This window comes from Notechis scutatus, chromosome 3, assembly GCF_049901735.1.
Source record: "Notechis scutatus isolate UNSWTSFEM ecotype Mainland chromosome 3, rNotScu1.2, whole genome shotgun sequence".
In the NCBI taxonomy this organism is placed as follows: Eukaryota; Metazoa; Chordata; class Lepidosauria; order Squamata; family Elapidae; genus Notechis; species Notechis scutatus.
This window is the reverse complement of record NC_142011.1, coordinates 110,676,862-110,698,989: the sequence shown is the minus strand read 5'-3', so window position 1 is coordinate 110,698,989 and position 22,128 is coordinate 110,676,862. Positions and strand designations below refer to the sequence as shown.

General features: G+C 43.5%; 1 protein-coding gene across 1 annotated transcript in view; it reads left to right on the top strand.

Annotated features, from left to right (window-relative positions):
• LOC113429145 (flavin-containing monooxygenase 5-like) overlaps positions 1 to 22,128 on the top strand; it is a 41,984-nt gene that overhangs the window by 5,557 nt on the left and 14,299 nt on the right. Inside the window, 5 exon segments of the mRNA XM_087962469.1 lie at positions 1,598 to 1,802; positions 2,344 to 2,532; positions 5,565 to 5,727; positions 10,309 to 10,451; positions 20,148 to 20,347. Coding sequence (XP_087818595.1) covers positions 1,668 to 1,802; positions 2,344 to 2,532; positions 5,565 to 5,727; positions 10,309 to 10,451; positions 20,148 to 20,347 — 830 coding nt within the window. The 5' untranslated portion in view covers positions 1,598 to 1,667.

Genomic DNA, 22,128 nt, shown 5'->3' with positions numbered 1-22,128 from the left:
CTTTGCTCAATTGAAGGCTTTTTTCATGCCCTCAAACAGTAAGGCTGGCACATGCGAAGGTCTCTTGCTCAGTGCAAAGATCCTCCAGCAGCTGCGCTTGTAACACCCAAGTTCCATGTCCTTCCTTCTTTTCCTCCTCCTGCTCCTTCTACTATGTCTGCTTCTGCCTCCTCCCCCTCTTCCTGGTCCTGCTTCCTCTTCCTCCTGCTTCTACTTGGAGGACACCACTGTTGACAGGTACAGAATTTGACAGGACGCTCCTAATTTTGACCATTTGTTGTCTGTTCGACAGGAATGCTTCTATCCAATTATTCAGTTGTCCAGAGATACCGTAAGATTTTAGTTTTAGGAATAGTTTGTGGTGTACCACTGAATCAAAGGTTTTACAGAAGTCTATGTAGATTGTGTCTATTGCTTTGCCCTGATCGAGTTGTGTAGTCCATATGTTTTTGCAGTGTAAGAGTTGCAGATTACAGGATAGTTTTTTTCTGAAACCAAATTGTTTATTAGAGAGTAGATTGTTTGTTTCTAAGTGGAAGATGATGGATTGGTTAATAATTGATTCCATGACTTTACAGGTGATGCAGCATAAAGAGATTGGTCTGTAATGTTCACCTAGGCTGGGTTCTCCCTCTTTGAAGATGGGGATGACCGTGGCTTGTGACCATAGTTTTGGCAAGGAGCTGGTCCTGAAAGATTTTTCAAAGATTATGCTTAGAGGTTCATGGCAGTGGATAGCTTTTTTAAGAAGTAGGCACATATTCCATCCGGTCCAATAGATAGAGATCGTTTTAGATCGCCTAGTGCTTTTTCAACATTGTCTTCTGTAAAATCAATATGTATTAGATCATTGTAGTTGTCTGTGGTTCGACTATGAAATACTGGGCATGATCCATTGCTGTTTACAAATACTGAGCCAAAGAATGTGTTAAATGATTTATCCATCTTATATGTAAGAACACTATGAGAGACATTGCAAAAGTCTTTATTTTTACTGAGATCAACGTAACCTACATCTATGGCCTTGCCTACTAAATTAGTTTCTGCCTCTTAAATATATGAAATTAGCTTGCTATTTTTGTTTTTTACCAATATGGTCATTCATTATAAATTTCTTTCTTATGTGCTTGCAGACATGCTGCTTGATACTGCTATTATCTTTCCCAATGCAGATGATGTAGTAGTTTTCCATGTCCACGCTGCTCCCTTTTTGAATATTGGGATTAAGTTGCCCTTCCTCAGTTTTCTAAAACCTCATCCATTTTTAAGTCTTACGCTCAGTAGTTCTGGGAATAGTTCAATAAACTCGGCATCCAGCTTCTTAGATGGTCATGTGGAGGGGACAGCCATTCATGATCTTCAATCACTATGGAGATGCTTGTGGGAGGCCTGAGCATGATTTAATTTAAGGAAGTGCTAATCATTCTGAAACCATTGGAGGAACTGAGAGTCTTGGAAGGACAATGGGCTGGGAGGTATGCAGATGAAATTGAGGTTGGCAGCCATCTAAAGAAGTGATAGGAAATGGCAACTATTGGTTGGATTCATGATCCTTTCCCTGTTATTTCCAAAGATATTGGATTATTTATTTTTTCAGGTGTTATTATTATAAAATACATAGAAATAAATAAATTGGTCCTAACACATCTGCTTTTGGGAAACAGAAGATGGGAAAGAAAAGAGTGGCAATTATTGGAGCTGGTTCCAGTGGCCTCTGTAATATCAAATGCTGCTTGGAAGAAGGTCTGGAGCCTGTATGCTTTGAAAGCAGTGATGATATTGGGGGACTCTGGAGGTTCAAGGTAAGTGCAAATGCTCCATAATATTGAAGCTTTACTTCCAAGGGATTGTTGTAAATTCTCTCTACCTTCAGCACTGTTTCATGTAGACACTTGGTCTATATTTATCATAGTTAGAAATATGAAAAATATATTTTTACCTCAAAAGCATCCTGAAGATCATAGAAATATGCATAAGTCAGAATGAAGAGAAGGAAAAGATGCAGCTAATTTTGTCAAAATTTACAGCTTTCCGTGAAAACCATTCTGGAGTGCAGCTTACAGAATAGGCAGATGATTTTCTGTGCATACGAGGGCTGGATACATAGGGCATGATGAATTTAGGTTTAGAGCTGCATATGTACCTCTTTCTGTGCTCTTATATTGATATTGAAACTTGGTACTTTTATTTGAGGATCTTAAACCTTAAAATCATCTCAGACACAGGAAATGAGCAATAAAGTCTGAATTGAATTTCCAGGGACTTGAGAAACAGGAATGCATTTCAAATAATATGTATAATAAAAACACTATGCAACAAACATTAAATTTTTATTTGTTGCAGGACAATCCTGAGGAAGACCGGGCTAGTATTTACAAATCTGTGATCATCAACACCTCCAAAGAGATGATGTGCTTCAGTGACTTCCCCATCCCAGATGATTTTCCCAACTACATGCACAATTCAAAGATAATGGACTATTTCCGGATGTATGCAAAACACTTTGACCTTCTGAAATATATTCACTTCAAGGTAAGATGAATATGACCCTTTTTTTCTGAAGCATTGCAGAGGCACATATGTTCTTTTCACCTTCAAAATCGGGGGTGGGGGGTGGGGAGGACAGGATCGAGGTGAGTACTAGGCAGTTTGGTGTTGACACTGGGCAAAACTCTGGAACAGATTATTTGTGAGCATTTTAAAAAAATGCATTGCTGGGCAGGAGAGTAAATCATGCCAAATCTTATCTACTTTTCTCATAGTGACCAACTACAAATGTATTAACAAAGCATTGTGTCCTGATTAAGAGTCATTTGGGTGCCTATTTTACTTTGATCAGATTGCACCTACAATATACCATATGTTTCTTGGGCATTGCATTGAAGGAAGGACATTGACAAACTGGAAGAAAAATGATAACAGTCCTGAAAGAAAAAAACCTATGAGGAAGGATTGGATGTGTTAGGTATGTGTCACCTAGAGATGGTTGAGGAGAAATGATAGCTCTGTTCCAATATATGAAAGATGTGTAGAAAACAGAATAGAATTGTGCAAAGCTACACCAGAAAACAAGATGCAGTAGGTATACTGTAAATGGCAAAGAAGCAGATTTTAGATGGACATCAGGAAAAATTTTCTAATGGCAACATATCTTCAACAAAGAAATAGCTTTGGAACCTGATGGGTTCTTCTTTACTGGAGGTGTTTTTAATGGAAGATGTGGTAGCCTGGTCAGGGGGTCGAACTACATTAAGGAGACTTTCTCCACTTATATTCTAGATTTGATGAGTTTGCCTAATTTTCAGGTTAACTATACCCATCTTCTTTTGAGAGCAACAACCTATCCTTGATGACTAAAATTCCTGTATCTAGCAAGTTACACTAAAAGAGTTTAATGGACTGGTTACTTGTAACATACCTATGTTTTAGAGACTGTTATGCTTATACTTATTCCGTCAACATCTTAAATGAGATTACATCCTAGTACAGGTAGTCTTTGATTTATAACCATTATTTAATGACTGTTCAAAGGTTCAATAGCACTGAAAAAAGTGACGTACAATCGTCACAGAATCCTCATTATCAAAATCCAGGCAGTATCCCAAGGTCATCATTTGTGACCTTCTCAACTGGCTTCCAACAGACCAAGTCAAAGAGGAAGCTGGATTCTCTTAATAACTGCTTGATTCATTTAACAACCATGGCAAAAAAGTCATAAAATCAGGTATAACTCACTTAACAGCTGCCTTGCTAGCAATGGAAATTCTGATCCCAATTGTGATCATAAGCTGAAAACTACCTGAAATTAGCATGCTTGGTGAGAACACATTCTATGTTAAAATATGGATGGGATTTTAGTGTTTTAGGAACTGATTTTAATCCTTCCACTTGTATAGTTGCAGAAATATCATAAAATCATTGAGTTGGAAATAAACATTGTAGTCAACTAGTCCAGCCCATTACTCCATTCAGGATCCAATAGAGAAGTATATTTTAAATGTTTTGCTCTCCAAACTCCTTCCCATATTTAAACATTATTGAAGAGCCCAAAATAACTTTTGTTTGTATGGGTTATATTTATCATTTTTACTGTATTGAAAGGAGAAATAATGCATTTGTAGAATATTTATTGATTGAATAAATAAAGTCAGGAAGTTCTGCTTAATTTTTAGACTTGAACCACATTCATATAATTTTTTAAACCACTGATACTTGTCCTACCTTAGGATTAAGCATAGTTTTGTTTCTAAATGTCTTCAGATTTCTCTGCCAGCCATAGGAAGTTAGAGTGGTCACATACACTGCTCCTGAGTAGGGGTGGGATTCAATTTTTTTAACAACCGGTTCTGTGGGTGTGGCTTAGTTGGTGGGCGTGGCTTGGTGGCCATGTTATTGGCTGGGCATAGCCAACTCAACATCACTCACATCATGGCACGCATCTCCTTGCCTGGCCTCTCATGACTGTGGGGATGCTGCAACAGTCGTAAGTGTGAAAAATGGTCATGTCACTTTTTTCAGTGCCATTGTAACTTTAAATGGTCACTCCACACAAGCAAAGTACCAGCTAAGGAGGTGAAAAAGACTCCAGAGAAATTCCTGAGACAGGAAGTCTAGTCCTGCCAAGAATGTAATAAGGGTTAATGGAGAGGCAGTTTCTGTAAGCAACACCAGAATGTTTCCTTCCTGCCTTCCTTACAGGATTAGGCCAGTAATTTCTTCTAACAACCAGTTCTTCGAACTGCTTAGAATATTAATAACCGGTTCTAGCGAATAGGTGCGAACCTGTAGAATCCTACCCCTGCTCCTGAGCACAAGCAACATATGGGGTTCCCTTCCATGTGTAACCTGCTTGCTTGGTTGCTTGCTTAGCCAAGGTGAGTGGAAAATTCCAATCAAATTTGCTTCTAAAGCACACCCACACTTTCATTTAAATCTTATGCAAGAGATCCAGAAGTTTACTAGAGATTATCTCTCTTAATATTTTGTTCATTTATTAAGGTATGTAAGATTAAACCAATACATGCAGAGACCTGTTTTTCAGGTGCGGTGAAAGAGTTTTGTGCAGTGTCATTTCCACACTGCAGGATATGTTTCCATCAGAAATATGGTACTCCACACTACTTGGATTTTAGGACAAAAATGTTAAGACCCAGCTTTCTAACCCTTTAACCTATTTATTTAAGCAGACTCCTCTGAAATTTAATCTTTGGGTTTAATTTTTATTGGAAAGTAACTAGAAAGTAATCCCCAGGCCCTTCTCTAATAAATCCTATTATTTTTATGTATTTATTTATTTTATTCATTTTGTCAAACACTTACAATATAATAGAAATAAGAATAAACATAAGTTTAAAACATGACTAGGAACTAATAATTGGGGACAATAGGACAGGGGTGGTAGGCATGATTGTTCCCTTATGCATGCCCTTTACAGACCTCTTAGGAATGTGGTGAGGTCGATAGAGGTTAGTTATTATGTCTACAGTTTTCTAGAGGGAGAAAGATTTTCTGAGCAAATAAATAACTATGCGTTGATTTATTCTTTTCCTGACTTCTGCTTTCAGACTAAAGTCTGCAGCGTAACAAAATGCTCAGATTTCTCTACCAGTGGCCAATGGGATGTTACCACAGAATCAGATGGGAAGCAGGAATCATCAGTTTTTGATGCAGTTTTGGTCTGCACTGGCCACCACACCAGTGCATATCTGCCCCTGGACTCCTTCCCAGGTATGATTTGAAGTTTTTAAGAGACTGACATTCCTTTTTGAAATACAGAGTTGCACCAAATGAGACAAAAGACCAGCCCTCGTCTCCAGGGAGGCCCAAATACCCACAAGTATTCCATCTTGCTAGGTTTGAGTCAGAGCTATTTCACACATCTAGTCCTCAACATCCTCCAGTCATTGGGATAGGACATCCACAGTATCACTCAAATGGAGGAACAGAACTTAACAGAATAACAGAGTTGGAAGGGACCTTATAGGTCATCTAGTCCAAAACCTTGCCCAAGCAGGAGACCCTACACCATTTCTGATAGATTGGGGTGGGTGGGGGGTGGACTAGATGACCTACAAGGTCTCTTCCAACTCTGTTAATCTATATATCTATGATACATATATAATCTATGATACATATATAATCTATGATAGATAGATAGATAGATAGATAGATAGATAGATAGATAGATAGATAGATAGATAGATATACACACATACATACATACATGCATGCATGCATACATACATACATACATACATACATACATACATACATACATACAAACAAGATGGAAGTATCTTCTTGAAAGTTTCCAGTGATTAAGCTCCCAGAACTTCTGAAGGCAAGCTGTTCCATTGGTTGATTGTTCTCAATGTCAGAAAATTTCTCCTTATTTCTAGGCTGAATCACTCCTTGATCAGTTTTCATCCTTTATTCCTTGTCTGGCCTTCAGGTGCTTTGGAAAATAGATTGACCCCCCTCCTCTCTGTGACAGCCCCTCAAATATTGGAACACTGCTGTCACGTCATCCCTGGTCCTTCTCTTCACTAGACTAGCCATATTCAGTTCCTCTAACCATTTTTCATATGTTTAACTTCCAGTCCCCTAATCATTTTTGTTGCTTTTCTCTGTATTTTTCTAGAGTCTAAACATCTTTTTTATAATGTGGTAACCAAAACTGGATGCAGTATTCTAGGTGTGGTCTTACTAAGGCTTTATAGAGTGGTATTAGTACCTCATATGATCTTGATTGAATCCTCTGTTAATACAACTTAGGATTGCATTGGCTTTTTTGGCTGCCGCTGCACATTGTTGACTCATATTTAATTGGTTGTCCATTAAGATTCCAAGATCCCTGGTTTCTCCTAATCTATATGTGTACTTTTGGTTTTTCTTGCCTAAGACTTTACTTCTCTCTGCATTGAATTTCATTTTATAAGTTGGGTCCCAGTGTTCAAATCTGTCAAGATCCATCCGGATCTTGAGCCTATCATCTAGGGCAGGGGTGTCAAACTCTCAGCCTGCGGGGCCGGATGTGTCACATGCTGGCCCTGCCCCCGCCTTGTTTAGCGAAGGGGGGAAAAGTCCCGATACATCACGTGACGCTGCTGTGACAATGTGAGTTTGACAGCCCAGATCTAGGGTGTTGGCTATTTCTGCCAGCTGCAGATGTAGATGTAGTACCAATAAGGACTACTTGTTGAGTATGGTTTGTCAGCCAGTTAGAAATCCATCTGATGGTGATACTTTTTTCTAGTTTACCAAGAAGTAGGTTGTGGTTTACTTTGTCAAATGCCTTGCTAAAGCCTAAGTGTATTATGTCCACAGCATTTCACTGATCTAGTAATGTAGTCACTATGTCAAAGAATGAAATAGGATTGGTTTGCATGATCTTTTTTAAATAAACCCATGCTGACTTTTAGTTATTACTTTACTCGTTTCTAGGTGTTCACAGATCTGGTTTTTTTTATTATCTTTTCCAGTATCTTCCCAGATATTGATGTTTGGCTGATTGGTCTATAGTTTCTGTTCCAGTCCCCCATGTGCACACAAATGAGGAGTTTAAGGACTTTATTGAGGCTATACAGACTTTATTGAGGCTATACAGACTTTATTGAGGCTATACAGACTAATACAGGGTTATTCCCCAGGTTTCTACTTGCATCAAATGCAAAGTTCTATTGAGCCTGATATTGCACAGCGTAGGCACAACTCCACAAAGACAAAGTCTGAAATCCAGGCACAGTCCAAAGTCCACACATGGTAATTAAGCCAAGGTTCAAGTTCAGAATCCAATGAGCAAATTCAAGGTTCAAATACATGGCCAAAGGGGAAGAAAGAACAGAATCCTGAGGTATTCCACAAAGTAGGGGATGTGATTTGGATTTCTCTTTCTCTGTCATCGCTGACTGGCACTGGCACTGAAGTAAGGAGGAGAACCAGCACTATACAGTGCCACTTACCTTTAATTCCTAGAACTGGAAAGATACTATGATAAATAGTACCAAATCCCACTGAGAAGTTAGGAAGAGCCAGGATGGATGCACTACCTCCACCCAGAAGAAGTTATGATATGTATATGAGCATGATCAATGTGATCTGAGTTCCAAATCCTGTTCTGAACCCAGACTAAAAGGGGTCTAGATAATCTGCCTCATCCACTGTTCTCTAAAGCTGCCATTGACCACTCTCTCCACCACCTTACCTAGAAAGGGGAGATTGGAAACCAGACTTTAATTGTCTAATCTAGCCGAGCCGAACAATGGTGTCAGAACTGCCATCATACACTGAACTGTGCATTTGCTTGCTGTCAGTCTGCCATGGACATGAGAGGAGGAAGCCGGGTTGGAGGGAGGTAATTACTCATTGTGCCTTCCAGAAACAGCACGGGGCAAAGCAGAGAGCTAGAGCCTGAGAGCAGCGCAGATAGCAATCAGGAAAGAGACAGTGGAGATGAGTGGAGGGCTGAGTGAGCAGACCAGACAGCGGAGCTGAGCTGACTGGAAAGCTGCACTGCAGGCCAAGAGAGCTGACCAGAGCAGGGATGAGGTCGAAAAGACTCAAGCACCAAAAGACAGAACGGACCTGGCAGAGAAAATGACAAGAGGCCAGAGCAGCGAATGACAGAAGTGAAGGCAACAAATTAAGCCAGAGGTCCCAATAGGCAGGGAGGGAAGACCCCAGTAGATAATAAAAATAAATACAGGACAGAAAATAAAAGATAAATAAATGGGCAAATAATGACAAAAGTGGAAAATTAGAAATCAAGGAATTTAACAGGATTAATAAACATCAATCAAATAAATAAGGCAAATCTTAAGATAGGGAGGAACTGGAGCTTAAATTTCTTTTAAAAATATAGGAAAGAAAGGGATAAATAAAACTAACATAATAGTAAGCAAGTAAAATAAATAACAAGGTATAAAAAAAAAGCAGAAAAAGGCAGAAAAAAGGATAGGAAAAAAACCAGATACAAAACTTTTGACTCTTAAAAGAACCAGCAAAAAGAAACAAACTCATGGAACAGGTGACTATTACGGTATGCAATATATGTTCCATGCATGTGCTTATGCCCAACGAACATCCAAATTATACATATATTAAATGTAAGCTATGTGAACTACTAGAGGAAAAAGTAAGGGATCTAGAGGCAGCTCCAAATCCAACCTACGCAAAAAACCTATGCTCAAATTGAACCAAATAATGAACAAATAATTCCCAGAGGATTTGACCCTGCTGACAAACCCCTGGAGGAAGACAAGTGGAGGTACGTCACAAATAGAAGGAAACACAATAATCAAAGAAAAAAGCGGCACACAACTAACAAACTCCTACTGCCTAATCTCACCCAATCAGAAGTGGTCCCATTAAAACGGGGCATGTGCTCTCAGGACGCTTCCCTGAGGCCCACTAGGCCAAAAACAGGGTGTGGTGGGATGCTGCAAAGGAAAAAAGAAAGAGAAAGAAAGAAAGAGGGAGGAAGGAAGGGGAGAAAGAAAGGGAGGGAAGGGAGAAAGAAAGAAAAAAGAAAAAAGGGAGGGTGGGAGGGGGGAAGGAGAGGAAGGAAGGACCTTGCCACAAGAGACGCAGCTTCAGAGAATGCTTTGAAACAGCACAACAATCCAGGGTTGGAAGGTACCTGGAGGTTATCTAGTCTGACCCCCTGCTCCAGAAAGTGAGTTTCTGTTTTTTGGACCCCCCTCCCAGTCACATGACCACATATCCATGCCCACCCAGTCACATGACCACATACCCACTCCCACCCAGTCATAGCCTCGCCCACAGAAGCGATAGTAAAAAAAATTGAATCCCCCACTGGTCACCGCACTAAAAAAGATGTTGAGACTCTGGAAAAAGTGCAGAGAAGAGCAACCAGGATGATTAGGGGACTGGAGAGTAAAACATATGAAGAACGGTTACTGGAACTGGGCGTGGCTAGTCTACTGAAGAGAAGAACCCGGGGAGACATGAAAGCAATGTTCCAATATTTGAGGAGCTGCCAGAGAAAGGAAGGGATCGAGCTATTTTCCAAGGCACCTGAAGGCCAGACAAGGAATAATGGATGGAAACTGAACAAGGACAGATTTAAGTTGGAAATAAGGAGAAATTTTCTGACAGTGAGAACAATCAACCTATGGAACAGCTTGTGTTTTTCCTTGGAAAGGCAAGTACCCCCATAGATATGAGGCAAAAAGAGGAATAGAGCAAGCTTTTCATTGATCAATTTGTGTTGAACTTACCATCTTCACCCTAACTGAAAGAAAACAGGCACACAACAGCAATTTGAACAATTTTACTCTTGGTTTACAGGGATTACCACTTTCAAGGGTCACTATTTACACAGTCGTGATTACAAGAGTCCCAATGAATTTACAGGAAAAAGAGTCATTGTGATTGGTATTGGGAACTCAGGAGTGGACCTTGCTGTGGAGATAAGCCACACAGCACAACAGGTTTGTAACTACATGCTTTCTTTTATATTAATGAAGGGCAAGATATTAGGAAAGTGTTCTGAAAATTATGAATGTCCACTGACCTTGTGAACTCTAAAATTCTGATGCTATCAAACTTTTTACATGCAAGAAGTCTTTTTGAAAATATCCATAGGATATCGTAGAATGTGATAAAAGTGGCGGAACAGGTGTTTTGAAACAAAGGATTACTTGGCTAAAGGATTGTCTGTGGTACAGCTGTGGCAAGTTCCCTCTTGCTCATCTTCAGAGATTTTTTCCCCCAAAGCTTTTCCAAAACTTTTGATCATGTACAGTATCTGTATAGCTTAGAAAAGAAAGTGAAATGGAAGCACCTATTTAGTTTATTCACCCAGTAAGGAGGGTGGTTTTATTATTGAAACAGGTACGGGAAATTCTTTTTTAGGTTTGAGAGAAATGTGAGAGATTGATTGGCAAGTGTTGCAGTGATATGGAGGATCTCTACTAGCCTCTATGCAGAAATTATATTTGAAGGTTTTGCACTGATGGTATTAAACCTTCCAGGAATTGCACAAATATCATTATCCAGCCAGATGTTGGAAGGGTTATAAATAGAAAGGGACATTCCTCCATTTTGATGGACAAGTGAAAAAGAATTTTTGATAAATGTTATGATTAAAAAAATAATTAAATTAGGATTATTACATATAATTCAATGCAGAGTCTATGGGGCTAAACGGTCAAAAAGTACTACATTGCTTTTGGCTTTTCAGCACTGGAAAAATCTAGCATATTTTATATATTGAAATTGACATAGAAAAATTTGATCAGTAGCTTTGTATTAGATAAAATGTATATGTTGAAGAAACACTATTGAAACTTTAATATTATCTTTAAAAACGGATTTAACCATGCCTGTCAGTCCATAGACCACAGTGGCTTTATAGTTTGTATTCCCTAGGTCTGGAACATCATTTTGAAATCCAGACTGACCATGAGACTTTGGAACACTAAAATTTTCTCATAAGTTCAAACACTACTGTAACAGCTCAATTGGGCACAATTCTGTTTTTGTTTAAACATTCTTACTTTCTCAGGTCAAATAATTTTTAAAAAATTATCCTTTATCAGCCAGAGTATTTATTGATTTATGGTTCCCCAATTTCTAATGGGTACCTGGAAAAGTTTGTTCCCAAGCACCTGGCTGACCCTAGAGATAGAAAGGAAACTAGTTTTCCAAGTGAACAAGCTATATGATCCAAAACGACACCTATATAAAGATTCAGTTACAGTAAATGATCTACTATTGTTTTTTCTTTGCCTTCTACCTGTCTTTTCTTGAGAATGAAGAAACTTTACTACGTGCCATTCCAATGGTAGTTGAACTTTTCTCTCTGGTAGCTGTTCCCTGTTATTTCATGGCCTCGTGATCACTCTCCATGATGCAGATTCAGCAGATGCAGAATCAAACACTGATGCTCTATCAAATCACTCCTCAGCCAGGCCCAATTCATTTTTTTTTGGCCAAGGAGTAGGGAAGATCCACTTTCCTGCCTAAGAATTCTATACCCTGCTAAGCATCTTGTGAATAAATGGCAAGGCACTGATTTTGCATGCACCTGGTTCTTCGTTATTGGCAACTATTGAGCAAGGAAACTTCATTCATGCATGCTGGACAAGGAGAAGATTTAAACCATGAAGGGACTGCCTTCTGTTGCTGGAAGTTTTGTACTTCATTTATTCTTGCACCAGATTGCTGATACTTTTTTTTAACCATAGTATGTTCTTAACCAAGTTTTTGGGTCTTTCCTTGGCACTTTTGAAGGTGTTGTGTGTTTTCCGATGACAGACTAACTGAATTGTCTTCTCTTAGCCTCCAGTAAGCATATGCATATGGCGCATATTCATGCTCTTTGTTCTACTTCTCACTACCTCTGCTGTCATCTCTCCTGTCTGGCTAGACTTGGCTTCTTGATGCATTCACAAGCCTCACTGAAAATGCACCACTCCAACTGCTTGTACTTGCTTCCTCACTTTTGCATCTGTTACCAAACTCCTACCAGGTTCCCTCCCTAACATCTCTGCAAGCCTTCCATGCAATCACTCACATCCTACCTGTATTTTGTTACTAACAGCATGGGTTTTTATACACACACACACATGTTGCCATGGGACAACATGCTGCGGGACAAGAGTTACTGTCTTGAAAGGTAACCTTTGCACAGGAATATTCAGATCTAGCCTAATGTCAGCCCTCCCCAAGTCAGATCTTCAGGAGAGAAAGACCCTCAACTCCATTTGGTTGAAGGGGTTGGTTCTTTTACTAATGTTAAGTGAGTGCAGTAAAACTAAGGCTAGATCTGAATATTCCCACACAAAAGTTACATTTTCCCTTTTTTTTATGGTCCTCCCCCCTTTGACCAGTCCATCAGTGGCCAATGGCAGGCCATTTATATGTTTTTGGAACCACTTGGTTGTTTGGTGCCACTCGATGCAGTTTTGCATTCTGTTCCCAGTCAGCTATTGTTGGTGGTTGGTTTAATCTGGCATCGCATCTCTGGTTTTTATCAAGGATGTCTCCCCTTCCCTCTTTGCATTTTATGGCAGGATGCCAGCAAAGCATAGAAGGTGAGGATAACAGATCTGACATTTACATAATATTGAAGAAATGGTGAAATAGAATCATTAAAGAAAGGATACAAAAGGAGAGCAGAATGAAATATGAATAATAAATATTAAAATAATTGTTTAATTATTTTAAATAATATAAAACTGTTGAATTGTGCTGCGGCGAGTTGTTCTGTGGTGAATTGTCAGCAGCTACATGTCCCATGGCAAGTTGGGCACGGTGAGCTGGCCATGGCAAGTTAGCCATGGTGAATTGGCAGCAGTGAGTTGACCTCACCATGTTGGCCATGGCAAATTGTCCCATTCCGGTACTGAAAATGCACCCAGATTCCCATCGGATATCCTAGGCTTGGAATGGCCTCTTTCCCCCTCTACTTCTTCTTTAAACTCCCCCACCCCCACCCCATTTTGGTTCAGTGGAAGAAAAAAATGATGTGGACTTTTAGTGTATGTGATGTAAACTAGAATAGTTGATTCACTGGAAAATCTACCAAGATACTGAATGTAAAGGGAAAAAGCAGGAAATGGGCGTTGGTACCTACCTGATACGCCCGTTCTCGTTGAGCTGCGTAGAGCATCCAGATAGTGGGAGGTGCTCCAGTCTTCGCTCTGACAGGCTGAGCTATAATTGAGGAATGCTCCTCCTCCTCCACGTGACTCCTCCACGCGTTCCCCCAGTTTTACGAAGACGAGAAGACAACAGCTATCCTCTCATGTCAACTATATTACAAGACTCAACTCTGAACTATAAACATCATTGGCCGAAACGGGATTCCCCCCCAGACGGACCAAGTAGGGTGGGGCTGGATGCTCTCACGCAGCTCGGCGAGAACGGGCGTATCAGGTAGGTACCAACGCCCATTCTCCGTTGAGCTGCTGCAGCATCCAGATAGTGGGACATACCAAAGCCTGGCTTGTCCCTACGGGAGGGACTCCGTCTGGTCCGGAATCACCTCTGGATCCTTTGCCACCTGTTGAAGGACTCGCCTGCCAAAGGAAGCCTCAGCTGAGGCGAAAACATCGATTTTATAGTGGCGTATAAATGGAGATGGAGAAGCCCAGGTAGCTGCTCGACATATGTCCTGAATTGACGCCTGAGTAGCCCAGGCAGCCGAGGTGGCCGCACTCCTTGTAGAGTGAGCGGTAATACCACTAGGGACAGGAAGAGCCTGCGCTATATAGGCCTTGGATATAGTAGCCCTAATCCAACGACCAACAGTAGACGGGGAAACCTTGCAACCCAGCGTCTTTGGCTGAAAAGACAGGAATAAAGATTCAGATTTTCTGATTGATTGAGTACGGTAGATGTAAATACGAAGAGCCCTTCGCACATCAAGAGTGTGCCACTGCCTTTCCCTTTCTCGAGAAGGCTTGGGGAAAAAATTAGGTAGGATCAATTCCTGGGATCTGTGAAAAGCCGAGTTGATCTTAGGCATAAAAGCGGGGTCTGGCCTCAGAACCACCCGATCAGCGTGGAAGACGCATAAATCTTTTCTCACGGATAGACCTGCTATTTCAGATATCCTTCTTGCTGATGTTATTGCCACCAGGAACACTACTTTGAATGTGAGGGACTGAAGTGAAGCCTCCCTGAGAGGTTCGAAAGGAGGTTTAGTTAATGCCATAAGAACTTTATTAAGATCCCAGGTAGGGTACCTGTGAATCACTGGAGGGCGTAGATTGGAAGCCCCTCTAAGGAAGGACCTTATGCGAGGGTGGTGTGAAAGTGAGCCAGAAGAACTGCTAGAGATCACCGTTGCCAGGGCTGCGACCTGCCTTTTCAGAGTGTTGGGGGAGAGACCTCTATCTAGCCCGGCCTGTAGAAAGGCTAGGAGTTGGGCGATTGAAGGTGAGAGCGGATTCACGGATGACTTACTGCACCACTGACAAAAGATATTCCAGGTGGCGTCATAAATGCGAGTAGTCGAAGGCCGCCTTGCTGCCAAGATGGTAGTGATGACCTGGGCCGACAACCCCTCATCCTTTAATCTTTCCCGCTCAACCTCCAGACGGCTAGCTGAAGCCACTGCGGGTCCGGATGCTGAAGAGGACCCTGGGACAGAGAGATCCTGTCGAGGGGGATCCTCCACGGTGGGGCCACTGATAGATTGCGAAGATCCGCAAACCACGGTCTCCTGGGCCAAAAAGGGGCTATCAGGAGGACCTCCACTTGTTCGAGGATCAATTTCTGAATCACCCTGGGTATCAGCGGGAGGGGTGGGAAGGCGTATAGAAGCCCGGTGGGCCAAGGGCAACGCAGGGCATCGTGATTCTCTGCGCCGTGTGCAGGATAACGAGAGAAGAACCTCGGTGTCTGGGCGTTGAGGGGAGATGCGAACAGGTCCACCACAGGCTGACCGAACCTCGCTGCCGCCTCCCTGAATAAGGAGGGGTTCAGGCGCCATTCTGATTGGTCCAGCTTGGCCCTGCTTAGCCAGTCTGCTTGGACGTTTGAGACCCCCGAGATGTGCTCTGCCCTGATGGATAAGAGATGTCTTTCTGCCCATCGACAAATGCGCTCGGCCTCTCTCATGAGACGAATGGAATGAGTGCCCCCTTGACGGTTGATGTGGGCCTTGGTGGTAGTGTTGTCTGTTAAAACCAGGATGTGACGGCCTCGTACCTGAGGGAGGAAGGCACGTAACGCCAGATACACTGCATGCAGCTCCAGCCAGTTGATGCTGCAGCGTCGCTCGGCTGCTGACCAAGTTCCTTGGGTTGAAAATGACTGCATGTGAGCTCCCCATCTGTAAAGGCTGGCGTCTGTTGTGAGAGTGACCCTCTGGGGCTCCTTGAAAAGATGACCTCGATTGGTAGACGGTCTTGTCCACCAGAGAAGCGAGGCGAGAACCTTTGGGGGGACCTTCACCACGAGACTTGAGTTGCTCCTTCTGGAACGTTGGTAAGGCAGGAGAAACCACTGCAGGGATCTGGAATGTAAACGTGCCCAGGGAATAATTGATATACAGGAGACCAACTTTCCAAGCAGCTTGGATAGGTTTAGTAACGAAGCCCTTTTATTTTGCCTTATTGTCCTGATAGCTTTTTGTATATTGGTGAATCTTTCTTGTGAAAGAAATACCCTCTCTTGAACCGAATCAATTACAGCTCCTAGATGCGCTATGCGTGTGGAAGGATTAAGCTGGCTCTTTTCCCAGTTAACGAGAAATCCATGAGCCTGAAGCACTGAGAGGGTGATCTTAGTGTCACTCTCAGCCTGCTGTCAGGTAGGAGACAGAATAAGGATGTCGTCAAGATAGCAGTGAATGCGAATAGGGAAGTGTCTAAGGTGTGCTGCCAGGGCCGCCAACACCTTGGTAAAGGTCCTCGGGGCCGAGGCAAGACCGAAAGGAAGGGCTACATACTGGAAGTGTTGATTGTTATAGCAAAATCTCAGATACTTGGAATACGAGGGATGAATAGGTACATGCAGATAAGCCTCAGAGAGATTGATGGAAGTGAGCCAGTCTCCCTTCCTAGTACCCTGTAAGATAGACTGAAGTGTGTGCATTTTGAATTTGTGATGAACAATATAGAGATTGAGCCTCTTTAGATCTAAAATGGGTCTCCAACCCCCGGAATGCTTCGGGACCAGAAAGAGGAGGGAATAAAACCCTCCTCCCCGCTGTGACAAGGGAACAGGCTGGATGGCCTTGATATTTAAAAGATGAGTGACAGCAGACGCCATGAGAGCCCGCTTAGTCGGGTCCCTGGAAAGGGGAGAAACCATAAAGTGCTCCGGGGGAGGTGATTGAAACTGAAGAGGGAGACCAAACCTTACAGTATCCCTAACCCAGGAATCAGACGTGGATAAGTCCCACTGGTCGGCAAAGTACTTAAGGCGGCCGCCAATGGGATAAGAAGTTGAAGGGCTACCTGGGACGGCGGGGAGCTTTATTCCCAGCGCCCCGGAAGGGTCTCCTGTAGGAGCCGCCCCTTCTATTTCTATCCCCCGAGTCGCTCCGGTCCTGATAGGTCGACCGGAACATCGGGGAGCCCTGATACCTGGGGGTGAAGGCCGGTGGAAAGGAAGATCGAAAGGAGCCTCTCCAAAAGGACTGAGACCCTCTAGACTCTTGCCTTCGAAAAAGAGATGGAAGGAACTTCTTCTTATTCCTGCTCTCCATCAGCAACGGATCAAGTGCAGGGCCAAACAATTTTCCCCCTGACAAAGGAGCTGAGGCTAATTTGGCTTTGTTCTTGACATCGGCCTGCCAGTGCCGAAGCCATAGTAATCTACGTGCAGAAACGTGTGAGGAGATGGCCCTAGCAGAAAATTTAACAGAATGAAAAGTGGCATCGGCTGCGAACTCTGCTGCGGCCGTTAGTTTCGCAATGTCCTGATGTGTCCTAGTGTTTGAAGGGGGGACATGCTGTCTTAACTGCCTGAGCCACCTGATAGAAGCTCGGGTGAAGAATGATGCGGCTGGGGCCGACCGGATGGCCCAAGCATCCGACTGGTGCGCTCGCCGTAAAGCCATCTCAGCCCGCTTATCCTCCGGCTTCAGCGCTTCTAAGGCGTCGGTGGGGTTGGATGAGGATGCTAGCCATACTATTGGATCATCTACCTCCGGGGTGTTCAGCATGTTGGAAAACTCTGAGTCGAGATTGAACAACCTCTTGTCTTGACTGGAGGGAGCGGGAGAGGGGCCGGCAGAGGCCCATTGTCTAGCGACCAAATCGGAAAAAATTGGGGGAGTTGGAATGACCTCGGTTTCGATGACCAGTTGTCTGAAAACTAAGTCTTCTGGTCCCCCCGGGATCGCCGGTGGTGGTTCAGAAGGAGCCTGGGGAATCAGACCCAAAACATTCTTTGCCTTGAATAACAAGGACTTAAACAAGTGCGGCTTAAATAAGCCTACGAATACTGGCTGGTCAGGGGAAATGCCCTCGTCCTCGGACATTTCCCCTTCCATGGGGTCTACCTCGAAGAATGGTTCTGAATACTGGATCGACCCCCTGTCTGAACCTTCCTCTTCCCTGAAGGGATCAAACCCCATTTCTTCCTCTTCCTGGCTCACCCCCCCTTCCAGGAAGGGGGCTTCCACATGGGAAGGTACCTGACCATGCTGTGATGGCAGCCTGGAGAGAGATCTTCCGGACATCGACTCGACCTCGGGTGCCATCGTTTGGGATCCAGTTCTGGACAACTGTTGCATGCCCTCTGCTATTCCTTGTTTGATAGCCAGCTGCATCCACTCTCTAATGCTGTCCGGGATAATGGATGAGGACGGGTTTTCTGGATGCAAGCCTGCAGCGGTTGGCGTAAAAGTCGCTTCAGGCCAGATGGTCTGGAGGCTTCGGGCGGGAGAACTGCGCCTGGAAACAGAAGGTTGTTCTGGCAAAGGAAGAGGTTGAGTAGAAGTAGAAGGGGTAGGGAGGGCTGGTGGTACAGATTGAGATTCCCTAGAGCACCTATCAAACTCCTTCTCCAAAGCCTTGTGACGCCCTTTGAGAGGCTTTGGAAGATTCCTCGGTCCGCTTGCGCAGATGGTGTGTCTTTGCCTTAGCCTTCAAAGAAGGACCTCTGGGATTTCCTTCTGCCATAATAAATCCTGAATAAGATAATATTAATACAAAGGCGGTTGGCACGCCTAGGAGTTCAGCCTAGTTGTGGGTCGGCTACCTTAACGTTGGGCTGCGTCCCCCTTTTGGTAAAAAAAAATTTTTTGTTATTCGTATTTTATTTATTTATTTTTATTTTTATTTTTTATTGTTTATTTTGAACAAAAAAAGAATCAAAAGTAGGCCAAAACTAAACTCTAAGGTAATTCAGAAAAAGGATAATAACAGGACCAATAGATCGAATGAACGCTGGGGCCAGGCAAAAAAGAGCCAAAGAAAGAGTAAAAATTTTTAGGAAAAAAATATATAAATGTCTATGGAAGAAAAAACAATGGCCTCCTGAGACAGCCTCCCAACACCAATGGGAAGTAGGTGTCTCTCCTCCCTTCTGAGTCGCTGCGGTAGCCAACCAAAAGCACTAAAAACAGGGCAGCAGGGCACGGAACCACAGACCCTTTTAAATGAAAAAACGAACTTCAAAAGGCCTGCCGGTCCTGTTCTAAGCCTCTCAAATCGTCGCAGCCAAAAACGAAAGTGAAAAACACAAAAAAACAAAATGGCGGCCGGCCACGAGGCGCACCCAAAATGGCCGCCGGAACCAGCACTCACTCAGAGGGGAGGAAAGCCCCTCGAAAACAGTAGAAAAAACTGCCGAAAACGAGGCAGAACGAGGGCCTGAGAGAGCAGAGCTCGCCCTCTCTCCTGCGTTCGTGGGGGGAAAGACGCAACGACGCGCTATGCAGCGCGCTAGTACAAGCCGCTATGGCAACGATACGGCTAGAAACGGCAGGCACCAGAGTGAGGGGGGTGGAGGGGGCGAAAGGGCCCTAAACCCCCCAATCTCCCCCTGAGGGGCGAAAATAAACGACCCCTTCTATATCCTAGACAAATTCAGCTGCGCAGGGACCGGAGGAAACAAGGAGAAATTCAAACCTGAACAATGTTAAAGAGAAATCCCAATTCGGCCAAGGAGCGAAATGCTAAAGCTGCCTGTCTCTGCGAGGCTGAGCTAAAACTGGGGGAACGCGTGGAGGAGTCACGTGGAGGAGGAGGAGCATTCCTCAATTATAGCTCAGCCTGTCAGAGCGAAGACTGGAGCACCTCCCACTATCTGGATGCTCGCAGCAGCTCAACGGAGAATATAAATGCACATGTGCATTTCAGTGTGGAATGTGTAGCTGATGTGGCAGTCATCAGACATAACAAGCAAAGAGACAGGAAAACAGTAAAAGTAACCCAAATTTGCATTATCTTCAATTAGATCATCTTTGTATTCTTGATTAGATATTGTAACACTGAAAATAATACAGAAAAAGTATTGGAAATCTTCTCTACACAATTTATTCAGGATCAAAGAATAATGAGATAATTTACAGGTTCACTTCACTTTTCCATCACTGTTTACTTTATGTACATTGGCATCTAGCAGCTACTTTAATAATGATTAGCAAAAAAAAAAAATACTACTAAGGCAAAAATGTTACTGGATTTGTTAGTTTAAGATACTGTCTTTATGTTGTCCAGGTTTTCCTCAGTACTCGCCGAGGAGCATGGATATTAGGCCGCGTTGCTGATAAAGGCTATCCACTTGACACTATATTAAGTACTCGAGCTCATTTATTCCTGAAACAATTTTTTCCCTTGTCCATGATTGATCAGTGGATACAGCACAAATTAAATAACAGATTCAATCATTCTCATTATGGCTTGAAACCTAAACACAGGTATTTACAATAATATGCTGCTTTGCTTTCTTAATTTTAAAAAAAATGTATCTCACATTTCTTGCAACACACAACTCAGGATACTGTACATTGATGCCAACTAAATACTGACCGGTCCATTATTTACCCCTAGATAAGTGGGATGGCTACAATATCATAAATTATTGGATACTAACTACCTCTTCTGTTTAAACAGGATACGTTAGAACTGAGAATCAGTTTTCTTTCTTCCTTACCAACTCTGAGGTTAGCTTTTTCTGAGGCCAGGAATCTCCAACTGGGTATGATGCTCAGCAGCTATGGATAGAGAATGGATGAGGACCAGCTGGCTTCTTAGATGTTTCAGCTCTCCCTTAAGAAAACATTATTTATTAAAGGGCCTATTTGCTCAATACTTTCATGAACTCTCAATAACCCATGTTCTCTGTGGTGGTGTAAAGCAGTGGTCCCCAACCTTTTTCGTACCAGGGACCAGTTTCACGCAGAAACACTTTTTCAAGGACCGGGGAGGAGTCCGAGTTTGGTGGTTTGCTTGCAGACGTTTCATTACCTGACTAGGTAACATCTGATGTTGTTACCTAGTCGGGTAATAAAACGTCTGCCAGCAAACCACCAAGTTCAGGGAGCGCCAATGCCTCCTCATTGCAACCCTGAGCGACAGATATTCTCTTCTATTGGGACATTTAAAACGGAGGGTTTCAGCTGCAGATTCAGGAACTGCGCCGGGCTGAGGAGCGGCTTCAAAACTGAGCGCTGGGCGGCGGCGGCCCACGACTGTCTCCGCGGCTCAGGACAAGTCCCTGCAGGACGGCTGAAAAGCCCCACCTCTCAGCCCTGCCTCCCTCAGCCTCATCCCTCAGGTGTCTGCCTCGTTCCTCTCTCAGTCGCTCTCTCGCTCCTCCACTAGCCCAGGAAGAAACAGCTTCAAAGAAGCCGGCAGGGTGGCTTTTCCTGTCAGCGCAGCTCCTCCGAAGCGCCCATTCACCCCCACCCCGCCGCCCGCGGTTCAATCCAGTGCTCCGTTCTGCCTGCCTGCCTGCCTGCCTGCCTGCCTGCGTTTCTGGTTGTTTCGGAGCAGCTTCGGCTGAGAAAAAGAGGCGAATAGTTATTATTCTCAGCCGAAGCTGCTCCAAAACAACCAGAAACGAAGGCAGGCAGGCAGAACGGAGCACTGGATTGAACCTGGATTGATTGGCGGCGGGGTGGGGGTGAATGGGCGCTTCGGGGGAGCTGCGCCGACAGGAAAAGCCACCCTGCCGGCTTCTTTGAAGCAGTTTCTTCCTGGGCTGGTGGAGGAGCGAGAGAGCGACTGAGAGAGGAACGAGGCGGGAGGAAACCGAAGCCACTGAGCCGGAGAGCAGGACAGGCTTTGGTTGCTTCCTCCCTCCCCTTCTTTCATTTGTGTCCTTGATCCCTGATCCCAGCAGCATTCACCGAAGGCGAAGAAAGCCGCCATTTTTATTTTATTTTTTATTTTTATTTTCTTTGTGGCCCGGTGCAAAGTGATCCACGGCCCGGTACCGGTCCGTGGCCCGGTGGTTGGGGACCCCTGGTGTAAACAGTAAAGAAATATTGCTTAAGCCCAGACTAGGGGGGAAGGTTTAAAAATATATCAGACAGACATTTCATCTAATATATTAAAGAGAGTGTTTGGTGTAGTGGTTAAGGCATCAGGTTAGAAACTGGGAGTCCGTGAATTCTACTCCATCTTAGACTAAATGCAACTGGGCAACCTAGGACCAGTTACTTTCTTCTCCTGCATAGGAAGGAGGTGATGCCAA